The 26751-nt window shown below is 39.7% G+C and overlaps 1 protein-coding gene across 4 annotated transcripts in view; it reads left to right on the top strand.

The window, feature by feature from the left end:
- rnf220a (ring finger protein 220a) overlaps positions 1–26751 on the top strand; it is a 462984-nt gene that overhangs the window by 272182 nt on the left and 164051 nt on the right. For 2 of the 4 annotated variants that reach the window (XM_048602024.1, XM_048602026.1), the window contains exon 2: positions 3670–3793. In XM_048602024.1, coding sequence (XP_048457981.1) covers positions 3670–3793 — 124 coding nt within the window. Of the gene's footprint in view, positions 1–3669; positions 3797–5829; positions 5836–26751 lie in introns of all 4 variants that reach the window. The other 2 variants (XM_048602025.1, XM_048602023.1) reach the window with 2 other exon arrangements.

The raw sequence follows: 26751 nt of genomic DNA on the forward strand, positions 1-26751 counted from the left end.
AGGAAGTTGTTTCTGATTGTAAATATTGTCAGTTGCTATTACATGAGCAAATTTATTGTTACTATCTGCTAATTCTTCTGTGTACCTGATCAGGGATGTGAAAAGAAAGTAGTAGAATCATGTTCACACTCTATTTTCCTGTCCCCTCTTTCAATAAATGCTGAAAGGACTGAGTACTGCAACAGCCCTATCCTGCTGCCCCTTTAATCGTGTAATTGTGTCTATTTGAGATGGCTTACAGCTGTTAATGTCTTTCTGTAAAGCCAGATGCTTGGTGACTCATTATGCAAAGAAAGCTGAAAGCAGTGTTTAACTATCAGCAGCAAACTTTTGAGAACTCACTGGCTTAGCAGCACAGATGCGTATGAAACTTAGATACAAACCTCTTTGTTGTCTAGCATTTCATTTTCTTCTTCCAAGATGTCAGCTCATCTATTAGACACCCTTCTTCAGCTGATAAGACACACACACATCTAGATTTCTCTATGTCATGCAATACTGTGCTGTGCTGATAGGACTCATGCTTCTTGATACTGATGCCATTCTTTTCCTCCTTTTTCTGATTTTGACTTTCTATGCTTCCTTCACCACTAAAAAATACAGAAATCTGTCAAGTATACATGTCAGCAGGATAGGATATCCATGTTGTATCAGGGACGTTCCGGTTAAAATCCATGGTTTAAATCAGTTGTTCCACTGAAGTATTATGAGTTGCCGTGAAATAGCGTCAATTGAAATTGAAATATGGTCTTGTCATTGGGCATAAAGACACTTTGATGATTTTTTCTTTGCAAATTGATCGTCCCTTCTCTCAATCCAAGTGCTTGGCTGACCCCAAGTGCTTCCAATATATTTGGGAATTATTACATTGTCTTGTGACTGTGATGACCATGAACAGCCTCATACTTTGGAAAATTTAGTTTAATTTATTCTTTGAAATGTTCTTTACTTTTAGTCCATTTTGCTAATTCAGTGCAGATTGCAACAGCCAGTTTGCTTAAAATCATAAATATATATTCTTAGCAATAACTAAGATGTAATAGCATCATTTTAATTGACCACCATAAGATAATCATTTATCAGCCACTGGAGACTAAATGAAAAATGTAGCTAGGTACCTATTTAGAGGAAATTGAATCACAAAAAACTGGCATCCAAGTTCAGCAGATAATGGGGAAGGCAATTAGAATGTTGACCTTTATTTCAAAGGGAATAGAGCATAAAAATAAGGAGGTTTTCCTAAACTATTCAAGGTACTCTTCAGGCCACATCTAGAATACTATAAGACCATATGAAATTGGAACAGTTTGGCCTCTTGAGCCTGCTCCACTATTCGATAGGATCATGGCTGATCTGACATTCCTCACATCCATGTTCTTGCATTTGCCCTGTAACCCTTGATTCCTGTACTCAAGAATGATCAAGAAAGAAAACAGTGGAACAAGAGAATCTTGGATCGTGGATCTTGCGGCTGCTCCTGAGTTGCAGGATTTTCTTGTGGATTTCTAATGGATAAGTACACGAATAGGAAATATTTGGAGGAATATGGGCCAAACGCAGGCAAGTGGGACTAGTTTAGTTGTGGATTATGGTCGGCATGGACTGGTTGGACCACAGGGTCTGTTTCTGTGCTGTATGACTGTACGACTAAATGAATCTGTTCTACAGCTCTCTGTGGGAAGTGAACAGTTTGTATACCTTATCTAAGGAAAGAAATGCTGGCATTGGAGGCAGTCAGGGAATGTTCACTAGGCTGATACCAGGTATGAAGGGGCTGTTTTATGAAGAGAAGTTGAACCATTTGGGCTTGTGCCCATTAGAATATAGAAGAATGCGAGGAGTCTTGATTGAAACATACAAGATTTTTAGAAGACTTGACATGGTAGGTTCAGAAAGATTGCTTCCCCTTGGGTGACAGTCTGGCATCAGAGGGCATAACCTCGGAATAATACAGAGATGAAGAGGAATTTTTTCTCAGAAAGGGATATGAATCTGTGGAATTTTTTACCACAGAGAGCAGTGAACTGGGTCATTATGAATATTCAAGGCTGAGATAGATATTTTTAATCAGTAAAGGAAACGATTTAAGGGGAAAAGGTAGGAATGTGGCATTGAGGATTATCATTTCAGCCATGATCTTGTTGAATAACAGAGCAGACTCGATGGGCTGAATGGCCTACTTCTGCTCCTATCTCTTATAAATGTATGCTTTTCTGAAATGATATTTCGCTATGAAGGAAGTATTTGTTTATGTTTTGTCTCTCCTTATTGCTACATCTTTTCCTTTTGAAACTGCAGATTAGCAGATGCCCCTTACAATGCTATTGCATGTTATTTGGATAAATAGGTAACATGAGCCATAGTCTCCCTTCTTCATTCACAGTCTGGATGAAGCATTTCATGATGTTCCATTACTAAGATCCAGTATTATCTCTTTGGACCAAACTAGTATGAGGACAAGATTAACACCAAGTACTGTAACTCTGCAAACTTTCTTGCCCACTCCTGCTTGGCCTAATTTTGTAACAAGCATAGCAGGCTTTGAGCAATATTTCACCAGTAAACCAGACTTGCTGTTAAAGAGAAATTCTGGTGGTGCTGCAATAAAATTGTCATTATAGAAGCAAAAGAAGCAGGAGAAAACTAAAAAGAGCAAAATGTCCTTGGATATCTGCCTTATATTTTCTGCCAGCCTTTGCTTTAGGACCAACATTATGAGAGGGAATTGTGCTCTCAATGGTATCTTCTTCACCAAATAAAGCATTAGAGAGCATTAGAGCATTCATCAGGAATGACTGCCACCTCACTTTTTACTACTGTCGCATCTTCTAGTTATCAACCGCTGGTGGCTTGTGTTTGGGTAGTTTGCTGTAACCAAGCCTCTTTCTATGCTATGCCTAAGGGCACATAAATATCAGCGGTAGGTGACAGACCTCTAGATAGTCTAAAAAAGAAGAGGTACTTGTTTATGTAACAGGGTGTAGTTTATTGCATGGTAGCAGTGAATAAACGTAACATAATTATAATTCTCAAGAACCAGCTGTTCACTTCTTTGTCCATGGGGACCTCATGAGAGACTGAACTGTTTCTCTACCCAGAGAATATGTGAAATCATTGGATTGGGTGGAGCGAATGCAAATTCCACATAAACTCTTTCAGAACGATTACACTATACAACATCCGATATCCTGCCTGATAAGGGTGGTATAACAGAGAAAAGTCCAATTCAAACTGTTTGCTTCCATTTCTAGTCGGCCATTCAGCCCATAGAGTCTGCTCTGCCATTCAATGAAGTCATGGCTGAAATGATTATCCTCAACTTGGCATTCCTACTTTTCTCCATAAAACGATTCCTTTACTGATTAAAAATATCTCAGCCTTGAATATACATAATTACCTAGTTTGTTTCCCGTTTGTCTTTTTTGCATAGTTTAAAGAGTAAACATACCAAGGAACAATAGAGGAATGCTGGTGATGTATTGATATCCCATTTTATACATTTAGAAGAATAGGACATTTGGTTATGGGCAAGAATAAGCTTGAAAGTAAACTGGTGTGTAAACATGCTTCATTTAGTTTAGAAGAGGAGGATGGAGAAATCATTAAATCTCAGGTGGCTGATGTTAATGTGGTATTTTGTATTAATTTTTGTGCTATTCTTCTAATTAGGTAAGAAGAAAGCGACGCTGTATGACACTCAAGCCCCAATTTGCCCCATCTGTCAGGTGCTGCTCCGCCCAAATGAACTCCAAGATCATATGGAACAGGAACTGGAAAAGCTCACTCAAAGCACGTGGTATGACATATTTAACTTCCTTTTTAACTAGTGTCAGTAGCATAACATTGAGGAAACCACACATACACACAGGGAGTTAAAAGAAATTATAGTGAACTATCATGGAAGCAAGCAAGCTGATAAGATTTACACACAGATTGTCTGTGTTGTCAGCAGTGATGGAGTGCACAAGCACCCAGTCACTCAGGCTGGGTTTGGATTGAAATGAACATCTATTACTGATGAGTTAAAGACCTGGCTTCGATATTCTCCTTTCAGCACCATTTATTGCCTGCATTATTTTTTGGGTCTTTTTTTTACTGTTTTCTTTAAGTTAAATTAAAACATATAATTAACCCGATGGATTGGAAGAGTTCCACCATTATCGTTTTGCATGTTATTATGTGCAGAACACAGTCCAGTTATTTGCATGAAATGGCTGTCTGGTGACAAATTTGTTAATGGCTAGTATTGTCGTGTGGTGTAGAGAACAGAATGAGAAAAAGTGATATATATACTGCTTAGCTGGAGAACTGGCAGCCAATTCTGAGTATGAGCCAAGACTGTAGTTGCGCAGATTTGTTTTCAGAGGTTACTTGTGTTTACATTCCATTGACAGATTTGGGAAATAGTTTTAAAATTGATCAACAAATTTTGTTTGCTCGAACCATAAATTCTAGACATCCAACTGGCCAGCTTAAATTCACATAGGCAATGAAACTGTCCAACCAAACGTAGCTCTATTGCTGGGCCAATCTGATACAAGGTATAAATTTTATTTATTACATAACTATTAAAAAGACAAATGTATTGAATCAGAACAGACCAATATCTTTTATTGTTCTGTATAGAAATTAATGCTACAGTTATCCCACAGCTACCTAAAGCAAACCAGTATGGGCTCTAACCAGTACCTTGTTTAGCCAAAACTCCAGTTGTTATGCCCTGGAGAGAGCTTTATGTATGCTTGCACAAAGTCCATCACCCAGCGGTTAAAGTTTAAATGTTTGGAGACCATGCTTGAATTGACTAAGCATTTAAATTAATGTCGAGTAGGTTTAAAGAGGGCTCAGAAGGTCCAAAGGAACCCCTTGGGCATTTTTAAACCTGGTTTGACATCTTGCTGTACATACACTCCCTTAGGTATCAAACTGAAACAGTTCGAGATTATCTCTGCCAGAAAGTCTCACAGCACCTCTCTCAGGCATTGACCCAGATCTAGACTGTAATTTTAGTGTGGAAGGTGTTTCCAAAATTAAAAATGACTGTGCTCATTGAAACAAAATGTTAGGTAAGACTTTTTAGAAATGAATGTTTTACCAAACAGCAGTTTAATTTCTGTAAGAAAATATGCACATAATTTTAATTAGTTATTTTGAGTAAAACATCTATTAAAATGCAACAATATATTAAATACTACTATTTTTAGTCATTCTTAAGATGTGGGTGTCATTAATTAGGCCAACGTTTATTAACCATTCCTAACTGCCCATTTAAGGGAGTGACAAGCAGCCTTTTTGAACTGCTGCAATCCATGGAGGGTAGAAATGCCACAGTGCTGTTAGGAAGAGAGTTCCAGAATTTAAACCAAGTGACAGTGAAGGAACTGGAATGTAATTCCAAGTCAGGACATTTTGTGAATTGGAAGGGCACTTGCATCTACAACCCTTGTCTAATGAAGGTCACTGGTTTGGATAGTGCTGTTGAAAGAGCTGTGATGAGTTGCTGTCGTACATCTGCTGCCAATGTCTATCAGTGTTGGAAGGAGTCAAAATTGAAGGTTGTGTATCTGTTGCCAATCAAGTGGATGTCCTTATCCTGGACAATATCAAGCTTCTAGAGTGTTGTTGCAGTTACACTCATCCTGCCAAGTGCAGAGTTTTTCATCACATCCCTTGTAGATGGAGGACAAGCTTTGGAAAGTCTGTAGGTGAGTTATTAATGCAGAACTCCTAGATTCTAACCTGCTCCTGTAGCTACAGTATTTACCTGGCTGGTCCAGTTCAGTTTCTAACCAGTGGTCTAACATCCAGCACATTAATAGTGGAGGTGAGGGTCAGGTTGTGGTTAGATGGAATTGTTCACGATCGGCAATGCTACTGAAATGTTTGTCACCTTACACTTCTGTTGTGCAAACGTCACTTGCTATTTATCAGTCTAAGACTGATCTTGCTGTTTTTGGACAAACATGACTTCAGAAAAACATGGAAAAATAGGAGCAGGAGTGGGCCATTTAGCCTTTCAAGCCTGCTTTGCCATTCATTATGATCAAGGCTGATCGTTCAGCTCAGTAGCTTGTTCCCAGTTTTCCCCCATATCCTTTGATCTTTTTTGCCTCAAGTACTACATCCAACTCCTTCTTTAAATCATGCAATGTTTTGGCCTTGACTGCTTTTTGAGGTAACAAATTCTACAGGCTCACCATTTTCTGGGTAAAGAAATTTCTCCTCATCTCAGCCCTAAATGGTTTACCCCAATTGTTAAACTGTCACCCCTGGTTCTGGATTGCCCCATCACTGGGAATTTCCTTCCTGCATCTACCCTATCCAGTCCTATTAGAATTTTATAGGTTTCTATGAGATCCCTCCACGTTTTTCTGAACTCTAGCGAATATAATCCTAACCGATTCAGCCTCTCCTCATATGTTCGTCCTGCTGTCCCAGGTATCAGTCTGGTACAACTTCGCTGAACTCCCTCTAGATCAAAACCATCCTTCCTCAGATAAGGAGTCCAAAACTGCACACTCCTGGTGTGGCCTCACCAAGGTGCTGTACAATTGCAGCAAGACATCCCTGATCCTGTACTTGAATCCTCTCACCATGAAGGCCAACATACTATTTGCCTTCTTGACTGCCTGCTGCACCTGCATGCTTACCTTTGGTGACTAATGTACGAGGACACCCAGATCTCTGTGCACATTCCCTTCTCTTAATTTATAGCCATGCAGATTCTAATCTGCCTTCCGGTTTTTGCTCCCTAAATGGGTGACTTCACCTTTATCCGTATTATCCTGCATCTGCCTTGCATTTGCCCGCTCACTCAACTTATCCAAATCACACTGAAATATCTCTGCATCTTCCTCACAGCTCCCATCCCACGCAGCTTTGTTTCATTTGCAAATTTTGAGGTATTACATTTAGTTCCCCCATCTAAATCATTAACATATATTTTGAATAGTTGGGGTGCTAGCACTGATCTCTGCGGTAACCCATTAGTCACTGTCTACCATTCTGAAAAGGACCTGTTTGTTCCTACTCTTTGTTTCCTGCATGCCAACCAGTATTCTGCACATTTTGGTACAGTACACCCAATCCCACGTGCTTTAATATTACACGTTAATCTCTTGTATGGGATTTCATCGAAAATCTTCTGGAAGTCCAAATAAACCACATCCGATGGATCTCTCTCACCAATTGTATGAATTATATCCTCGAAGAATTCCAGCACAATTTCAAGCATAATTTCCCTTTCATAAATCCATGATAACTGTGTCTGATCTTGCCACTGTTTTCTAAGTGCTCTCTTAAAATGGACGCTAACATTTTCCTCAGTACTGACGTCAGGCTGACTGGTCTATAATTCCTGGGTTTCCCTTTATAGGTATATCAGTATCAGTACCTGAGGAGTTGTATATGTTGCTGAACATTGTACAATCATCAATAAATATTCCTGTTTCTGATCTTTTGGTGGAGAGAAGGTCATTGGTGAAACAGCTGAAGCTGGGTTGGGCCCAGGGTATTACATTGAGGATCACATGCAGTGAATTCCCCAGGACAGAAATGATTTACATCACATGACCAAAACTACATTCCTTTGTGCTAACTGTGACTGCAACCAATGAAGTTATCTCCTTCATTCCCATTCTCTTCAGTTTAGCAAGGGCCAGATTTTTGTGATACTGTTCCTGTTTAAATGCAGATTTGCTGATGTTTGAGAATAGACTGAAAGAGCAGTAATTGCCTGGGTTGGATTTGTCCCAAGCATTTTGGAAGAGACATAGCTGGGTGATGTTCCACATTGCTGGTTCAATGCAAGTGTTATAGATGTAGCATAACAAGTTGCCTGTGGGTGCGCTAATTCTTGAGCATAAGTTCAGTGTATTATTGCTGGAATGTTGTCAGGACCCATCGTCTTTGCAGTATCCAGTGCCTTCAGCTGAGCCATTATTTTACGACAAGTGAATCACATTGGCTGAAGTCTGGCATCTGTGATGCTGGGGACCTAAGGAAATAGATCATCCACTTGGCACTTCTGGCTGGAGATAGTTGCAAATGCTTGAGCTTTGTCTTTCACTCCGATGTATTGAGATCCCACATCACTAAGGACAGGGAAATTTGTGAAATCTCATCCTCTTGTTAGTTGTTTAATTGTCTACCACCATTCATGACTGGATGTGGCAGGATACCACAACTTATATCTGATCTGTTGGTTGAGGGACCACCTAGTTCTGTCTATCGTACGCTTTTTGTGCTCACGCAAGTAATCTTTTGTTGTCACTTTACCAGATTGATACCTAATTTTAGGGTATGCTTAGTGCTGCACCTGGCATACCCTTCTGTACTCCTCATTGTACCAGGGTTCATCTCCCTCCTTCATGACAATGGTGAAACGGTGGATATGCTGGACCATGAGGTTATATTTTGAAGTTTAATACAATTCTGCTGCTCCTGGTAACTCACAGAGTTTCATTGCTGTTCATTTTGAGTTCACAGTTCTTTTCAAAATCTGCCCCATTTAGAATGGTGGTGGTGCTATACAATTTAATGGAAGGTATCCTCAATGTGAAGATTGGATTTTTTTCTCCAGTTGTTTGTCCTGTCAATGTCAATAATAGTGTCTGGGAGATGATTTTGTGAGTGTTGCCTGACTAGTCCATGACAGCTCTCCCAATTTTAGCACAGACCCTTAACTGTTAGTGAGGAGGATTTTTAGGATCTACGAGCCTGGATTTGCCATTGCCATTTGCTGTAACTAGGTCAATGCCGGACTAATCTGCCCAGTTTCATTCCTTTCTTCACATTTCATTGATGGATCTTGACAACATTTGACAAAGATTTCATGGTTTCCATTAGTCTGCCTTTTAGTTCCAGCCTTTTATTGATTCCATTCAAATTCCAGTGTTTGACATGGTGGATATGAAGGTACATTCCTAGAACTTTAGCCTGGGCCTTGTCCAATACTGTTACTATTACACTAACAGTTCCACAACTAATTGACAACTATGTCAAGTAAACTGATGCTGTAGTGCGTTTTTGGGGGTTGTTTTTGAAACTTTTACCCAAAGATTATTTAAACTTTTATATGCTAAATCCCTGTCATGAGTTAGTCCTAATTTCCTACATATAAAATGAAGGAAAAAGGTAATTTAATTTTATCGTACATTTGTCACATGTTCAGGAGATCCCAAAGCTCTTTATAATTTTGTGTAAACAAATCTGGAGACGAACATATGCTCAGCCATGTTTTGTCAATGCCTTCATCCATACTGCTGTTTCAATAAAGACTGTGAAAAACAATAGTCCTTACACCAATTCCTGTAGGATTCCGATAGTAATCAACCTGCAGACATTACCACTGTCACTGGCAATAACCTTCTTCCTGTAAAGATTTAACCAAGAGTTGGAATCCATGTAAATGATATCAAGCCTGAGCTGCCCTCAGTCAATGTCTTAGTAATTACCTCAAGATATTCTACCAGTTTGGTAAGACATGCCGTTTTTTTTTCAAAGCCATGCTGATTCTCTGGTAATCACTCCATCTCCATGCACATGTTATGCAATTCTAATCGTCCCTTGTAGAAACCTGCATATATAAAAATAACTGTCCCAGTGAAATCAAAACCCAATTACATACCAGGAACTTTCTCTCTCATGTTGTTTTAAAAAGAGAACACTGTGGCTACAGAAATAGTTATATGTTAAACATGGAAACCCCTTCAGACATGTGGACCAAACCCACATGTCACTAGGCCAAATTCCAAATTCCAAACTCTCAAATAAATGATATTAAAATATAGATAAATCAAATCATATCCATATGCACTTTGACTTATATAGCTTTAGATTGTACACAGCATTATTGGTGACTAAGTAACCTATTGGAATGAAGACTGATATGGAATATCAATTTGAAACGTTTGCTGTTTTTACAAGTTTACCAGAATTTGCTAAGCACAGTAGACTTTTTTTTTGACAGTCAGGGAGAATGAATGTAGACCAGGAAAACTGACAATAAAGTCTCCCTTCTTTGCTAGCTGTAAATGAAAAGAGGTTGGGATGTCTTAACCTGTAGCGCAAAATTGGTTCATAACTCAACATTAATTTGCTCTTAATCATCATTTTCACTCAGAAAGGCCATGAGGATGGCTACATAGGGGAACGGAAATATTCACACTAGTGTAATGGTCAAAGTGCTGAGAAAGCACATTGTTGGTGTAGAATAGGGAGAACTTTATTCAGCACCTAAGCTGACATTGGAGAATATGATGCTGATTGATATCACAATTCCACAGTACATTAGGTTACATTATATTATAGAACATGTACATTACATTATATTTCAACTCGTGCACAGTACATTATGTTACAGTACATGTTCATTACTTTTTATTACTGTACTTATCCAATATGTTACTATGCATTACACAGTGAAGTGAAAAGCCTCATGAATGTAGTGGTCCCAAATACAAGCAGGCAGACACATAGGTTAGAAGGAATACAACAAAAGGCTACAAATGGCATTCTGCCAGGACTGTATCCAAGTGGATTTTTGTACCTACTGTTTGTGCAAATTTCAAGCAGGTAACAGATTATAGATGTTATATCCTCTTTCATACTTTAGTCTGTTTGATATTCTATTCCCAGAATCAGTGAATCGAAGTATTCCGTATACTCAAAGAAATTAGAACATAGAAAGAGACCATTTAACTCATTGTGCTTATGCAGGTGCTCACCATTCAGTTAAAATTGTGGAGCTGTTTACTCTAACTCTAAGATAGTGGAAGAAATTTTAAGCCCTGAAAAGTGATAGGTTTGGGTTGGATAAGAAGATAAATGGTTAAAAAAAAGACTTCAACTCTGAACGCAATCTGCTTCTGCCCCTCCAGCTTCTAGTTTAATAAGGTTAGGGATACAGGGAGCGGGTGTATGGCCAACCTGCTCCCAGGAGGTTTACTTGTTTAAATATTTTAATTAGATTACTTCAAATTTCCAGTGCTTAACCAGACTGAGAAACCCAGCAGCTAAATGTAGGCGAGGACTGATATGCATAAGAGGAAAATGCCTTTGCAGAACTGCTTGTGGGTCAAGAGGAGTATATGTGGTTCCTGCTTCCCCACTCTGTGCAGGATTTCACCTCAACACCCTCCCCCTCCCCCTTAATCATTGATTCTCTGTGCTTCTCATTCACTGATACTGTTGCAAACACCACCTTCAAACACCGTTCTGAATTTTCATTTTGGGGCAGGGAACAGGGAACTGTTTCTGGGACCTGAGCCCATTCCTGGTGGCAAACGTTCATGTGTTGGAGTTTTGACTGAGACATCCATTCAATTGACATGCAAACGGACTTCCTGTCCAGTAAAGGTCAAAACTGGAGGCCAATCAGCCTTATAGCAGCCAAATGCAGTTAGTGTAAGTAACTGAGAGGGCCTGTGAACATGAAGGTGCCCTTTCACCAACTTTCTTAAAACTTCAAATGAAAAAATAGAAAAAACAGCTAGACTTAGGGGTAGGGTGGGGGATGCAAGGGGAATCCCTTCACATGGCATCTTTTGGCAGCATCCACACCAAGGAGGGAAGGGATGGCTTGTAGACCTGTCTGGGATGACTGACACCCTGACCTGCTGCAGGCTGCCTGCCTTCAGGCTATTGACCCTGTCCCCTTGCTGTACTCATTACCTGAAGGTTGATCTGACAAAAATGACTTCCCATTGGACTCTGAATCTGTCTGTTGCAGAATAGCCAATTCCAAGAATGATGCTGGGAAGCCATTAGTCTGCCTGTACCGGTATCTTCCAGTTCCCCCATCCCCACACTCAAGCTCAGCAATGTCTGAAAATCTTACCCACTCTTCTCTGACCCTATGTCTCGCTCTCTGGGCTGCCGTGATCACTCCACTCTAACTTGTGTTAGGGTGAGGAGGTCAAACCCCTCTGATAATTAAAACTGAAACACGCAAAGAAGCTCACCTTGCCTCATAATCTGCTAAAGGAAATGGGAAAAATATTATAGCCTGCCTTTCACCTCCCAAGCTGTTTTAAAGGAGAGTTTAAATGAAAGAATCCTTCCACTCACTCTTAAATCAACAAGTAAACAATTTATTTGTCTAACTCTAACAGTGAACAAATTAACAAAACTACTAACAAACTTAACAATTCCTCCTTAACTACAAACTAATCCCAAATAAAACGAAGTTCTAATGGTATGCTGTTCTAATAAATACAACTCCCAGTAATATAAACCAAAGTAAAAAAAAAATTAAAACTTAGATTCTCAAAAGTACAGGCAGGATATGTTTTCTGCAATGCTCCGTGCCTTTGCCACTATTCTTCAGTCAGGAATTCTTTCTTCGTCGAATCCTTGTGTCAGGAATATTAACTAAGGGTGCCATGTTACCTTTTAGATGGTGCCTAGTCAGAGAGCTTGAAGATTTCTGTGAGAGCCAGAGTTTTACTCTTCTGATGGCAGTTCGCTCTCACACTGATTTTCAAAACCCCTCTTCTTATATACCCTTGATGACCCATCAATGTTCTTATGCTAGAATTGGTCCTAGGTTGTCATCACCATTATTTTTAAATTTAATTGGGTTTTGGTACTTAGGACCTGGTTTAAATTAATTGGCTGATATTCAAACTGGTTGCCTTAACATCAACACAAGCCTAGGTTGACAACCACACAGCCAATTGATACATATATTTCAATTTCAGAACTGTCTATGTATCTGCAGCTGCTTGCAGACTTTTTTTTTGTCTCCAAGGTTAGAAAAGCACATCACCTCTTAAAGGAACCATGCACTCTTGCCCCCATCATTTTCACAAACAAATTCTAACATTCTACCTTCTAATTCACAAGTACTCCACCCAATTTTGCAACGCTTGCCACACCAATCTTTACTCTGAGTAACAAATCCTACCCACTCTTGTACTGTGGCTTATCTTGCAATATTTCCCACTTGACTGGGAGCCAAACCTGTAATCAGCAGGGCTTCCAGACAGGGATCCAGTTTAAGAAAACATACACACAGTGGAATTAAAAACTGCATTCAGGGAAAAAAGACTTTTCACACTGGAGTTCCTCAGAACCACTTGGAAATCCAAAGCATCTAAATGCAGAATCCTCTCTGAGTAGAGACAAAGATAAAACAAAGGCCACCTTTCTGATGTTCCTTTTATGTCCCCAGATGTCCTCCAATAGCAATACTGTCATTGAAGATAATCCTAACATACAGATAACCTGACAAATATACCATTGCATGTAACAAATGGAGATTTCACTCATTGGAATCAGAATTGGAGACATGTTTGACCTAACAATAACCTTATCAGCTAGCGTGCCAGTTCCCCAGCTCTTTTGAGTATCCAGACCTATGCGTACCCAGGAGAGGGTTTGGCAGGGGTATATGCCACATACAGTGGGTTGCCAGCATGGTTTGTTAAGGGCCATTTTAGTACATTTAAGAACTTTATGGAGCTTTTGTCAGCCTCCATGTTCCTGTAGGTGGTTGTAGGCCAGTTTAGGTGCTTGCAGGCTGCCACCCAGCAGCAGACTGGGGTGTGCCAATGCTTCAATTAAGTCTAAAGACCCTCCTTGCCTGATTGGATGTGGTCAAAGCTGGAGGCCACCCTGTAGAAGGTTACTATCCCCACATCCAACCTCAAAACCTACCACTGTAGTGGCCCAGCCTCAAAATCAATATTTGTTTTAAACTCTAAAAGGTTCAAGAAGGAGCACCTCTATTTTGCCTTATTTAAACACCATCATGTCCTGCTTCTCCTTTCAAGTTGGATGGTCACTAATTGGCCCTGCAGCATTGAGAGTCCATTCACTTCCCTTACTTGGACAGTGAACCTGCCTTCTGGCTATTTCTTGGCTATGTCAGGGGAACATTCCAAGCAGTGACCATTTCCCACACGGAGTGGGTCTCTAGCCCACTATTCAACTGATCGAAAAACTCCTAGTGCTGACAAGGGTAAACAGCTTATACTGGTGCCAATTGCCATCAGGTCACTACTTTAGGTCTGGCCACAACGGGAGATCACTCAGAGTAGCCCAGATTGAGATTTTCCCCAACATTAAGGAACATCTGCAACTAGACTGACAAAGTGCCAAATCTAATTTTGTATTCACTGCTGAAAAGTTGCTGAAGTTGGTAAAATGTATTTATCATGGTGGCACCTTAAGGATAAAAATATGGTTTCAAAAGCACAAGCATGAATAACATTTTTGTGCAGAAGAAAACACAGTTCATGCTACTTTCAAGCAGACAGAGTGATTGTCAAATGCACAGCTTGGCCTCTACTTAAATCACCTTGGTGTAATACAATGAATTATCTACAGCAGTATAACTGGATACAAACACACATGTGCTTATTTCTTCATTATTATTATCTCTGTATGTGATATTCTGGTAATTAAATGAAAGACAAAGACTCTGTTCTGAATAACATTACATTGTTACATTGAAAATCATAATTATGGGCAAGCAAAATACTTTTCCATTTTCTGATGATGCCTTAAATAAAGCTGCTATTATAACATGTTAGTGAAGGTGAAGCACATTGAACAACAAAACAACTTATTCACACAAAAAGGTTATTCTCACCACTCACTGCAAACATTCTGTTTTGCTTTAATGTTCAGATTACCAATGGATAATGGAAGTAAAATCCAGATCAGTCAGTGGCTCTTATAATCTATCCTACACCTGATCCCATGCCTGCATTGACCCTGTCAACCAGCTTTCATGCTCTGCCCCTAACTCATGTACAAATCTGTCATGTTCCTAGCCCCTCCATATCCCACAATGTCTCCAGTCTACATAACTCCACACAACCTCTCATGTCACCTTTGGCAGCCTCATCCTTGTTTTAACTTAACAAGGAGTTGGGTATGTTCCAGAAAGTAATAGAAGCTCTCTTCAATGAATGAAAATCCTGATTTTCTCCCTTGTTTTCATAGCTACCTCTTACTTGTACTGGAAGTAACTCCCAATAATGGAGGTCTGAGCATTACACTGATAAATAGTTGAAAAAAAAGTCTTTACTGCCAATGTTTAAAATTAAAGATATGAAACAATCAATGCATAAGCAGATGACAGCTAACAAAATAAGGTTAGCAATACAGATAAATTCATTAATCATGTGCCTTTGGATGGGTCAGTGGGATTTGTTGCCGTTGAAGGAACTGTGGTTACAACCGTGTGGTAACTTGATTTTTGACCCATTCTCTCTTTGGCTACTCACTAGAAATACAGGATAAGAATATTTACATATGAACTACGGTATCTGATAATTATCCGTAGCGTTCAGTTTTATGCATTGTATTACATTCCTGGTTACCTCTGAAACCCACATGTCACGGATTACTGTTACAGCTTTCAACTGCCATCAATATTTGTACAAGATGGATTATGTCAATAGATGTCCAGAAGCTCCTTTAATCTACTAAACCATTTATAGCATTTTAAACTGTAATATTCTTTTGAAAAGTTTGGGAAGATCAGTTCAAGGAGAAATTTATATCTTAAAATGAAATCAGTTCACATTATTTTGATCAATAGCATATGGATTCAAAATTACAAGAACTGAAAAGGGTTAAAGAGGGCAGGGAGGAGGGAAGATGTTCAGGGAGCCATTGTGCTAAAGCTTAGCCAGTATTGCCTGAATAACTGAATGGATTGAATGTTATCTATCATGGTACAAAGGGAGCCATTATTTAATAATTAATACTGAGGCGTTATTCTTCTGCTACTTGTATAAGGATGAGTGTATCAGGAGACGAGACTTGTCTTTTATTCGATAACAACTATTATTTAGGCAAAAGCACATTCCTTTTCATTTGTCATCAGCAGACAACAGTGTCAGCAGAGTTTATGATTTAGCTTTTTTATGATTTAGCCTTTTTATTCCTCTAGATGATCAGCTGTTGAGTTAACTCTTTGAAATCCATTGCATTTAATGTGATCTAAATGAAGTAAAAGTAAAAAATAATTGTGCTTTCCCACTGGGAGGAAGGTTTGCAATTAACAGATGCAAATAAAATGTCCAGTGGTTTTATCCCAGAGCTCACTCCTCTCTCTTGCACACCCCATTCCCCACCTCATTCCCACTTCCTCCTCCACCTTAGTTCTTTGATGCCTGGCTTCCATAGACCTCTTTTTTAGCATGACTGAGATTGGAGAAATTTCAATGTAGAGAAAAGCACATAAATTGGGAGAGAAAAAAAATTCCCACACATTACATCTTACATTCCATTATATAATGTCCATTTAAAGCATACCCTTCATGCAGAAATATCACTAAAAAACACAATTCTGGACCCTGATGGCTGGAGACATATAAAGAGCTGAGGTCAAAAGTTGGGTTGAGCTGAGCAGTGAAAATTGTTCCAAGCTAAATGCTGTGTAGTTAAGAGCTTTATTTTTCTGTGCTTAATGAGAAAGGTTGAATTGTTTTCCCGTATTAGAATTCTGTACTGGAGCTTCATATGGTAGGCAAAAACATAACTGAAAAATTATACATTGTTTTACAATACATATTGGTGTGCAGAAAATTATAATGAGTGGAATTATTCCTATTGTGGGGCTATCAAATAATGTTATCATTCATCGGTTTGTGGCCATCATTTGACCCTCTTTCTGAGATAACCTGTAGCAATTTTTAAAAATAATCTATTCTGCAAAACTCAAAAGAGTCTTTTGTCTCACTTTGTTTGCTGATGGCAGAACTGTTAACAGCTGGTGTCACAACAGTCTTTTACATTTAGTGGATGGATGATGGAATTCATACAAGGATTATAATCTTGAAATTTCATCACGTGATATAGTGATAATCAGCCCTTGTAATTGGAAATGGTTCATTTAATAAATTAATACTTTTAAGAATATTTCACAACTCAGAGTGGCTGACAAATCTTTCCTCAATGGGTGTTAAATGAGAACATTACTGCTCAGCGACAGAGAATTCAGTGCAGTGAAATCAAACATGATAACTTAGTGCAGTGATCGGTAACTCAGCAAACTGATTCCACAATGCATTAAAACTTAAGAACAAGTCATCCATAGAATAGAATCTCACACCACTATAGGTTTGCCATTTCTATTGTTTCACTCATTGGAAAGATCTCTATAACTCATTCAACACATGGTGCTAGTTAGTATATGATCAAGCAAACTTGTAACAGAGATTTTGGAATGCTCTCTTGCCATTGCTTAAACTTGAATGTTTTGCAGCTTCATGTTAAGCAGAAATTTGGCGGCTCCTCAATAAAATCTAGCCTTCATTCTGCCTGCATTTAGGAGACAGGTCTGGCAAAAGGAAGAAAAATAACAGAATGCTGGTTTTAAAAGCAACATAAGGTCAAACTTTTATCAACTTGTTCTGAAATGTTTGTTTCTATCTCTTCAACAAAACAAAAATGTTTTTCACCAGAGTATTTATCCAAAAAAATTTGGGAGACCCAAATTTCAGCAAGAAAAACATCTGATGGTGCAACAGGCAAAGCAAGATACTGAGCATCCTGGAAATTACATGCTGGATGAATTGAATTTCATTGTCACATGCACTCGAATGGGTGCAATAAAAAGTTTGCAATGTCGCCGCTTATGGCGCCAACTGAGGTACAGATACTTAAGTATTTGGTACAATATTGAAAGAATAATAAATAGAAGTCTAACATAAGGATAAAAAGGGAAAAAAAAGTACTCAATTTACAATCGTCTCATCCCAGTCCCCATGCCAGCACCTAGCCTCCAGACTGCCCAAACCAAGTTTCCAGACCACACCTCGAAACTGTCAAAACTCGAGGCCTCGCCTCCTTTCTGCAAGGACCTTGCCTCTCTGCAATGGCCTCCAGTCCAGGACTCGCCTCCCCACAATGACCACCAGTCTGGAACTTGCCTCCCTGCTCTGGCCTCTGGCCTGGGACTCACCTCCCCACACCGACCTCCAGTTTGGGACTCACCTCCCCACGTCGACCTCCAGTTTGGGACTCACCTCCCCAAGCCGACCTCTGGTTTGGGACTCACCTCCCCACGCCGACCTCCGGTTTGGGACTCACCTCCCCATGCCGACCTCCGGTTTGAGACAGACCTCCACACACCTGCCTCCAGTCTGCGACTCGCCTCCCTTGCCGAACTCCGGTCTGGGAATCGCCTCTGGGACTCGCCTCCCCGTGCCGGCATCTAGCCTGGGACTCACCTCCCGTGCTGGTCTATGGCCCGGGACTCACCTCCCGTGCTGGCCTCCGGTCCGGGAGTCACCTCCAGGACTCGCCTCCCCACAACGACCTCTAGTCCGGGAATTGCCTCCACCATTCCCTTCTAAGTAAGTTTAAAAAGTTAAATATTTAAAAAAAAACAAGAAAAAAGGGGGGAAAAAAAAGAAAAAGTAAAAGAATGTGCGAGGCAGAGGAGCTCCAGCTGGACCGAACTACTCTGCGGCCATCTTGCAATTGCCAAGTGCCAATGGGTTGTCCGGCAGCTTTTTGTCTATACACAGTCAATGTGGATGTAGTTGCCTCCTTTTATAAGCCACTGAACCCATTAGAGGTACCCACAATGTCTAGCCCACCCAAGCCAACATTTCCCCTGAGTCCCTGGCTTGCCCAACTGACAATTTTTAAGTTTGCCACGTGGGCTTGTTGATATTGTGTCTTTTTCACCCACTAACAACACATCAGTACCACCATCATCAACAGCACCCCCAGTACCTGGCCATTGGTCTCTGTGTCCAGCTCCAGTGATAATATCTTTCAGGGATTGGCTGCAGTCCCAGACTATCAACTGCTCCCAGTGGTGCCACTGGGACTGGCATCTTCCACAGGCAAGACCACCTCCCCAGCTGGATGTGGTAGTCCCAGTTCAAGCCAATTAACAGTCTACAAACTGTTAACATACTATAGGGCAAGCTGCTGGAATAGGGGGCTGATTTTTATCTGGCATTTATGCTGGGGGACATGGGACTTTATGACAGTGTTGATTTCGATCCATACCAATAGAGAATTCCACAGAGAGGTCCAAAAAATTTCTCTGATTTTTTCCCCATAGTTCCCGAAGAATTCTGACCCTTCATTAATTTTTAAATAGCAACAACTGTTACTTGTCATCAGGTACAGTTCTCACCTCCTTCAAATGTGACATCATCACACTTCTCTTCAAAAGAATCCTATAACCCTCTTTCCTTACAAACCATTGCCTCATCTATTGTCTCCCTGTCCTTTCCAAAGTACTTGAATATGTTGTTAGTTTCTAAATCCTTATTTGTTTTTTTAAGATCTGAATCCCTCCAATCAGATTTCTGCTCCTGCCATTGTACTTAAATGGGTATTAGCAAAATCACGAATGAAACCTCTGTTGACTGTGATAAAAGTAAACTATCACTCCTCATCTTTCTTCATGTGTCTATAATCTTTTACATAGCCACAAACTTCAGCTTCAACAACTCCTCACTGATTCACCTGGGTGTGACTGCACTCACATGTTTTTAATCTTATTCTTCCTACTCTTATAACATTACTTCTAGTCGAACTTTCTTTCATTTGAACTCTAGACAAATGGATGCTATTTGATTCCCATCACAAACTTTGTTCTCTTATTACCAGTTACTCTCTCTCCCTGGTAATGGTCTAAGGCTAAACCAGCTTGCTTTCAAACTTGGTTTTATAAGTAGCCACAGGACACGCTTACTACCACATATTTGCCTCATTACAAAGACCATCTATTTCTATCTCTATAGCACCATCCAAAGCCTAACATGGCCCTTGCCTCAGCTATTGCTGAAACTCTCATCCAGTCTTTTGTTTTAGCTTTAGGTTTAAAGGTAATATGAGACAAGATCTGGTCTAATATTACCTGTGCCTGTGAATGCAATGTTTGTACAACTGTAACTAGTTATAATAAATGTCTGTTGGATTCTTCAATACCACATCATCCATGCCTAGTTTCTTGTGTTAGAAGGGATAAAATAAGCTTTGCTACATTAGGTAAAATACTGTGCTGCAGGCAAATATCATTCAACAATGTGACAGAATGAGATTTATAATTCCATGTCAGTAGACGGAATACAGCAGCAGTCCCTATAGCTCAGGCATATCTACATAGCCTCCCAGATAGCCTTGCCTGTATACAGTCTTATTTTCAAACAAAGAACCCACATTATTGTTTTACAACCTTAGTTTTATGACTGGTGCATTTGCAACAACATAAGGATGCACCAGCCTATATTCCAACACTCCAGCAAACCAATTCATCCATTTCCCTGCTCAATTCATTTCTTTGGCTCCCAGTCAAGCAATGCCTTGATTTAAAAAATTTTGCCCTGTTTCAAATCCCTCAAAGGTTTCAGCCTCTCTCTATCTCTGTAATCTTCTCCAGGCCCCGAGTTCTCTGTGGTCCACCAATCCTGACCTTTTGAGCATTTCTGATTTTAGTCATACCGTCATCGATAGCCATGCCTTCAGCTATCGGGGATCAAAGTTCTGGAAATTCCTCCTTAAATCTGTTCACCTATTTCAGTTCCTTGAAGTCACCACTTAAAACTTAACTCTTTGAGCGTGCTTTTGGCTATGTGACTTAATATCTTCTTATGTAACAAATTTTATTTGCTTTTCAAAGTGCTTATTGCTAAGCACTTTGGGATGTTTTATTAATTGAAAAGGCAGTGTGTAATTTTAGGTTCCTCTTGAAAGAAAGTTAAAGCATATTAAAGTTCATAGTTCTTGAACTACTTCAATTTATTTTTGAGGGCTGTGATAAGCTCTACTTCAATATAAATCTTTCTGATCGTTATTATTTGGCACAACTTCTTACTGTCATATACAGACACGAACTGCGAATGCTGCTTTACTGTAGGATAGGTTGTCATCATGCTGCCCATGTGTAAAAGTGAGGGTGCAATTGTCTCCTTAGCATAGAAACTGCCCGACTTTCCTTGCCATTTTCTATTGGGTACTGATCTGTAATGCAGGGTAGCAGGATCGAAATCCACCCAAATGTGACTCATTGCAACCACTTCACAATACGTCTCATCAGCGTGAATGCAGCTACTTATTTGCACAACCCAAATCTCTTGTTGTGTGAGTGCAGCAGGAAACTAAGAATATCTGCAACAAAATGGGACCTGTAGGACAAGGGAAATAGTTGACATACAAGATGTAACTCAAACCGAATGCCATAGGTAGAAATGGCATTGCATAGCTACATTTCAAAAGAGGTAACTGGTCATCAGACAAGGAGTTCTCTCTCTCTGTCAATATTTTGTGCAGCCAGCATGGAAGCTGACTTCTCATAGACAAGTGTTACCTCAGAAATATGGTCTGGTACTATAGACTGCAATGACCCTGATTTCTGATGGAAATCAGTTATTACTTGTGTTATTATTAGCACCATACTCTGCTTGGAAAAAAAAAATGTAATGTAATTCCTGCTCTGGCAATTATTGAGTAAATATGGCAGAGCTCAGACATGCATCTGTAGGTGCTGACAGGGTAATGGACAGTGAAGTGATACATATATTCATTTCTCATGAGTGACAACACCAGTATTAAGAGCTGTGACAATTTTGAAGTTGGAACAGCTCTGAATCATGTGCTTATGGCTGTTTTCTCTGCCAAACCAAGAGAAATTGAGGCCATCAAATGGAAATGAGAGAAGATAGCTACTTTTAAGTGAAAACAACATCTGCCTTATTCTGATTTTCAGCCACATTGTGGGAGCTGCACAACATCCAACTAATCAGCAGATTTCTACAGCAGTACCTTTATTTGAGGAGTGTCCCTGACTTGGATCTGCAGGATTTTGGTTAGCTTTGAGTCCATCAATATGACAGACGTACAATCATGGCGTCTTGTGCATCCCTAATTTTGTTGTTCCTCATCGGCGGCTTGCTTCCCCTCTCTCCTTCTTAAATATTATTTCAAAAGTGTTTGATTAAACTTTTTTCTGTCTGTCCTAATGGCCCAAATTTACGGATCAGCAGTGAAGGGACAGTATTGACCTTGAAAGCTGCCCCCAGATGCAGGGTAATTGCTATAGTGTGAATTTCACCTTTTTCCCTGAATTTTTCTCCAGCCCTCCCACTTGCATAGCCCCTCCCTTCCCCACAACCAGTCTGCAATTTTACATGGGGAAGATCCACGTGTCATCACCCTATTTGAGGCCCTAATTGACTACTGAAGGGCTGCTTCTTGTACAGCTCCAACTTTGAGCCTGGCAGGAGGAGTTTGGGGGAGGGACAGCTTGGCATGTCATTCTGCCGAGGCCTTGGATGGTAAGGACGGGCATGTTCCTTCAGGGCCCTGTTTTCACATTGAGCATTCTAATCTTCCTAAAATCCTCAACCAGTGGATCCTTGCCCTTAGGCTTTCCGTTGAATCTTTCCTCCTTCTGGGCCTCATCTCCTCTTTCTGCCTTGAGACCAACCCTCAGCATCCTGAACATCAAGATGTAGATTCTAAAAACAGGGATTTACCAGGATGGATGCATAATCTTACAACAATGAATGTGATACATAATGTGAAATCTGTTTTTGTGCCTATGGGTTTCTGCAACGTGCAAAGGATCATTACAGGTGCACTTTGGCAAAGCAATCCCAGAATGCAGTAGAGACAAAATGCTAAATAAATACCTTCTGCATACCATTAATTACTTACCCGTGCACAGTCATTGGTCAATTCTGCCATTTTGTTTTCCTTGGAAATGGTGCATAAGCGGAAAAAAATGGTGACATCTCTGTGATATCTTTTGGGTACAATCACCACATGTAGGCATTGCTCAACTATTTCTTTCAATAGAAGAAAATAATAAAACAAAGAAAGCAGCCACCTTTAAAGTACCAGCAAGGAGAGAAACCATAAGAGAGAAGCCAACAAAAATAAAAGCTCAAGGGAAAACACTACAATACTATACAAACTTTTATACAGGCATTTTAAAGAGTATAGAACTACAGAAAAAGATGGAAAGCAAACATTTAAGCATGGGTTGGCAATCCATTAACATTTTTTCTGAATTTTAGTTATTACTTTTTATTACTTTGGTAAGTAAAGATTATCAAATCTTATAGTATTTGTAATGATGACTGCGAATATCCTGATAAATCTTCTCAGAATTTTGAAGATGAACATAAAGTTCAAGTAAGCTCCAGGAAACGCACTCTTAAGTTCATGTCATATCGACAGTAGCTAGGTGAAACAAGTAATCAGTTCATAGGCAGGTGTCAATGCGAAGGTACAAAATGTAATTTCTTCAAAAGATGAAAAGGTTATTCCCTTAACGCTCATAAAATCCTTCAGAAAAGCACTTCTACACAAAACCCAAAGAAATATACCATAAACACATTGTCAGAAGAAGGATGCAAGTTCTGGGACAGAAGGAGAATCAACTGAGGGACAAGGTTTAGGATGTTTCCAAAGTTTCCATTTATTGCATTCAAGCATGACAACCAAGTTCAAGAGGTATCTCCAATGTCACAGCTCATAGATTCCAGTCAGATGTACAGGTGATCAATTTGATACACTATTTGGACACAGTCAGAAAACCCAAAACATTTACTACTATCCAAGTGATAAACCCAAGGATGAATGGACAATACGCACTCTATGAACAAAATCAACACTGCTGGAAGTGCAAACATCAACCTTACTGGAAATACACTCAGGAAACTGCCACAGCACGTTGCAGTCCACCTGAAATAATCCAGCTGCTTACAGTGAGTCTGATATCACTTGCATTGGCATTTCTGTTTTCAGTATCATTATGTTTCCTTGGGATGGAAACAAATGTTTTAGATCACTAATACAGCAAAACCTTGTATGAGTGTATGACATTTTGCATGGAGCTATATATTATTATGATCTACGAGGTAACAAAACTGTCAGTTATAATTCAAAAGATTCTAACCTGCAACATTGATCTCATACATTTTGGTCACAGCCAAGCAGCACCAATTCAGAGTGCTACTTCAGGTGGTGACCAGCTGCAACAGCTTAAAAAGATCACTGTCAGCCGGTGGACTGAATACGCTCAAAGGCTCCCAAACCAACATATTCATTCTGGCCATTCTGATATGAAATAGAACTCTTAAAGAAAGTGATTTTTACAGAAAAATTGATGTAATTCTGTAAGCTATATGTCAAGACAATCTAAATGATATACATAGGTCACATGAATGCAGGAAAAAAACTCAAGAGATTGCCGTCTGAGTCCATTTATTGGCTTGTTGTCAATGAAGACTTTGACCAACTAATATTGTTGTGTGAAACATGTCAATTCTATCAACCTCAACAATTGAGAGAACCTCTCATGTCACACGAGATTCCTTCTGAGCATAATGCAAGATTGTAACTGATATTTTCCATGTTTCCATGTTACTGTCCAGTTACTGATTACTTCACTAAATTATTCCCTCTTGTTTGAAAAATCAAAGGTTCCACTACTGCAATAGTTGTTGACACATTGACCACTATGTTCAATATCTTTGGTGTTTCTCAACAAATTGTGTGTAGTGATGGTCTGCTGCACATTAGTGCACACTGCCAAAATGTACAGAAAATTAAGTTTTTGCATATTACCACTTCTCATTGCACAGTAAAACCCATGATAATTAAATGTAAAATAACTTGCTAAGAGATTCACATAAGTATGTTAAATCTACATGCTACTTCTCAAGGCCGTAGTTTACCCTCGCCAGTAACTGTATATGTGATTCACTCAGTTCTTCCTTTCCACGCTCCCACCATCCAATTACATGTGCTTGAGACATTGTTGGAATTGTTGGCATGACATTTATATCACATGGTGTCATTCAGCAACATTTCCACCATCTTGAGTAAATATAAGACATAGGAACAGAAATTAGGCCATTCAGCTCATCGAGTCTGCTTGCTCATTTAATCGTGGCTGATCAGTTTCTCAACCCCATTCTCCCACCTTCTCCCCATAACCTTTGATTGCCTGAACAATCAAGAACCAATCTATCTCTGTCTTAAATATGCTCAATGACCTGGCCTCCACAGCCTTCTGTAGCAATAAATTCCATAGATTCACCACTCTCTGGCTGAAGAAGTTCCTTCTCATCTCCGTTCTAAGTCTTCCCTTTACTTTAAGGCTGTGCCTTCAGGTCCTAGTCTCTCCTGCTAATAAAAACGTCTTCCCAATGTCCACTCTATCCAGGCCTTCCAGTATTCTGTAACTTTCAATTAGCTCTTCTCTTATCCTTCTAAATTAACATGATAGGCTGCCTGGCTTTCTGTCTGTGATTAAAGGCAAGGCAAGACAGAAGTGCTGTGAACCTTTAAGTTCTGAATAACACATCAAAGTGCAAAACTGCTAGGTAAGGCAAGGCAGAGATGTTGTGGTGTTCAAGTAGGTGCAGAGTGAGTGAGCTTGAAGAAAACAAGCTAAGTGCCCAGAAATCCATCTTGTTCCAGTGCATGAGATGCATCTTTGTCCCTGTGTGCAAAACCTCCTGGCAGCAGTACGGTAATGTAATACTTCAGTGAGTTCCAAAGTGCAGTATTGAAGTGGCAAACTGTATTATAAGTGAGTTTAAGATTCGATAATGATGTGGTGAGGTTGGTGCTTTGCTGATACAGGTAGTCTTGCTACAATGCGTGTTTCGTTAATGCAAATTGGCTGTAATGTGATTGATGAATAGTGGACGCTGTTTGGAACTTTCTGCTGTACAGTAGAGCGATTTTCCTATAATGTGATTTTCTATGGCGATTTTCTATAGTGTGAGGTCAAACAAGAACACAACTATCGCGTTCTAGGAGAACTACTTGTACCAACTTCTATAAATAGAGGCTGCTGGTGGTCACTACACGTGGAGCTTACTGGCCAAGATGGATAACCAGAGAAAATATCAGTGAGTTGTATTTGCCATGTAACCACTCTGATTTTCATGTTGGGAATTGGTACCATCTCATTCTCTCTGTTGACTTGGAAAATAGCAACTTTGTACAATAATTAGGTGAGCTTACATAAGAATGAAACGTAAGTGCATGTAAATAGGCCCCTCACCTCTCACTAACAAGATTCTTGACTAGTTGGTAAAAACTTATGCAGAAAATCAGACCTTTTTCCTCAATGTTGAGGATCTCATTTTTCCATTCTTGCTATGTTTTCCCAACTGTCTTGTCATTGCACACGTATTTCAGGGCTTGGATCAATTCCTCCCAGTGTCCAACATTAGATTCTGTATTAGATATGTTTGTTAGTAATCCTGAGTGTGCGAAGAATTACCTTGACAGTGAATTTAAAATTGTCAGTCAGGCTTGCAGAGGGTGTGGAGGTGCCGGTGTTGGACTGGGATAGACAAGGTCAAAAATCACATGACACCAGGTTATAGTCCAACAGATCTATTTGAAAATGCAAGCTTTCAGAGCGAGACTCCAAAAGCTTATGTTTTCAAATAAACCTGTTGGACTATAACCTGGTGTTGTATGATTTTTGGGCTTGCAATATGGTGCACTTGCATGTATTGGAAGTTATAATTATTAATACATAGGGCCTTGTTCTTAGAAGGCAGAAAGGACATGCACGCACACTGTGCCTGTTTCAACACAACCAAATAGATGACAGCTATTGATTGGTTCATTTCACTAAACAATCAGAGTCAAGCCACCTCATTTAAAATTCAAACAACATCTGTTGGTTAGCTGTCGATCATCATTCATTGTTGCATTCTCTATGACAATGCATCTACCATTCACTGTTCATGTCAACCAATCAGTACTTTCCTCCCAAGTAGTAGAAACTAGAAT

This window comes from Rhincodon typus, chromosome 10 (assembly GCF_021869965.1).
Source record: "Rhincodon typus isolate 14 chromosome 10, sRhiTyp1.1, whole genome shotgun sequence".
NCBI lineage: Eukaryota > Metazoa > Chordata > Chondrichthyes > Orectolobiformes > Rhincodontidae > Rhincodon > Rhincodon typus.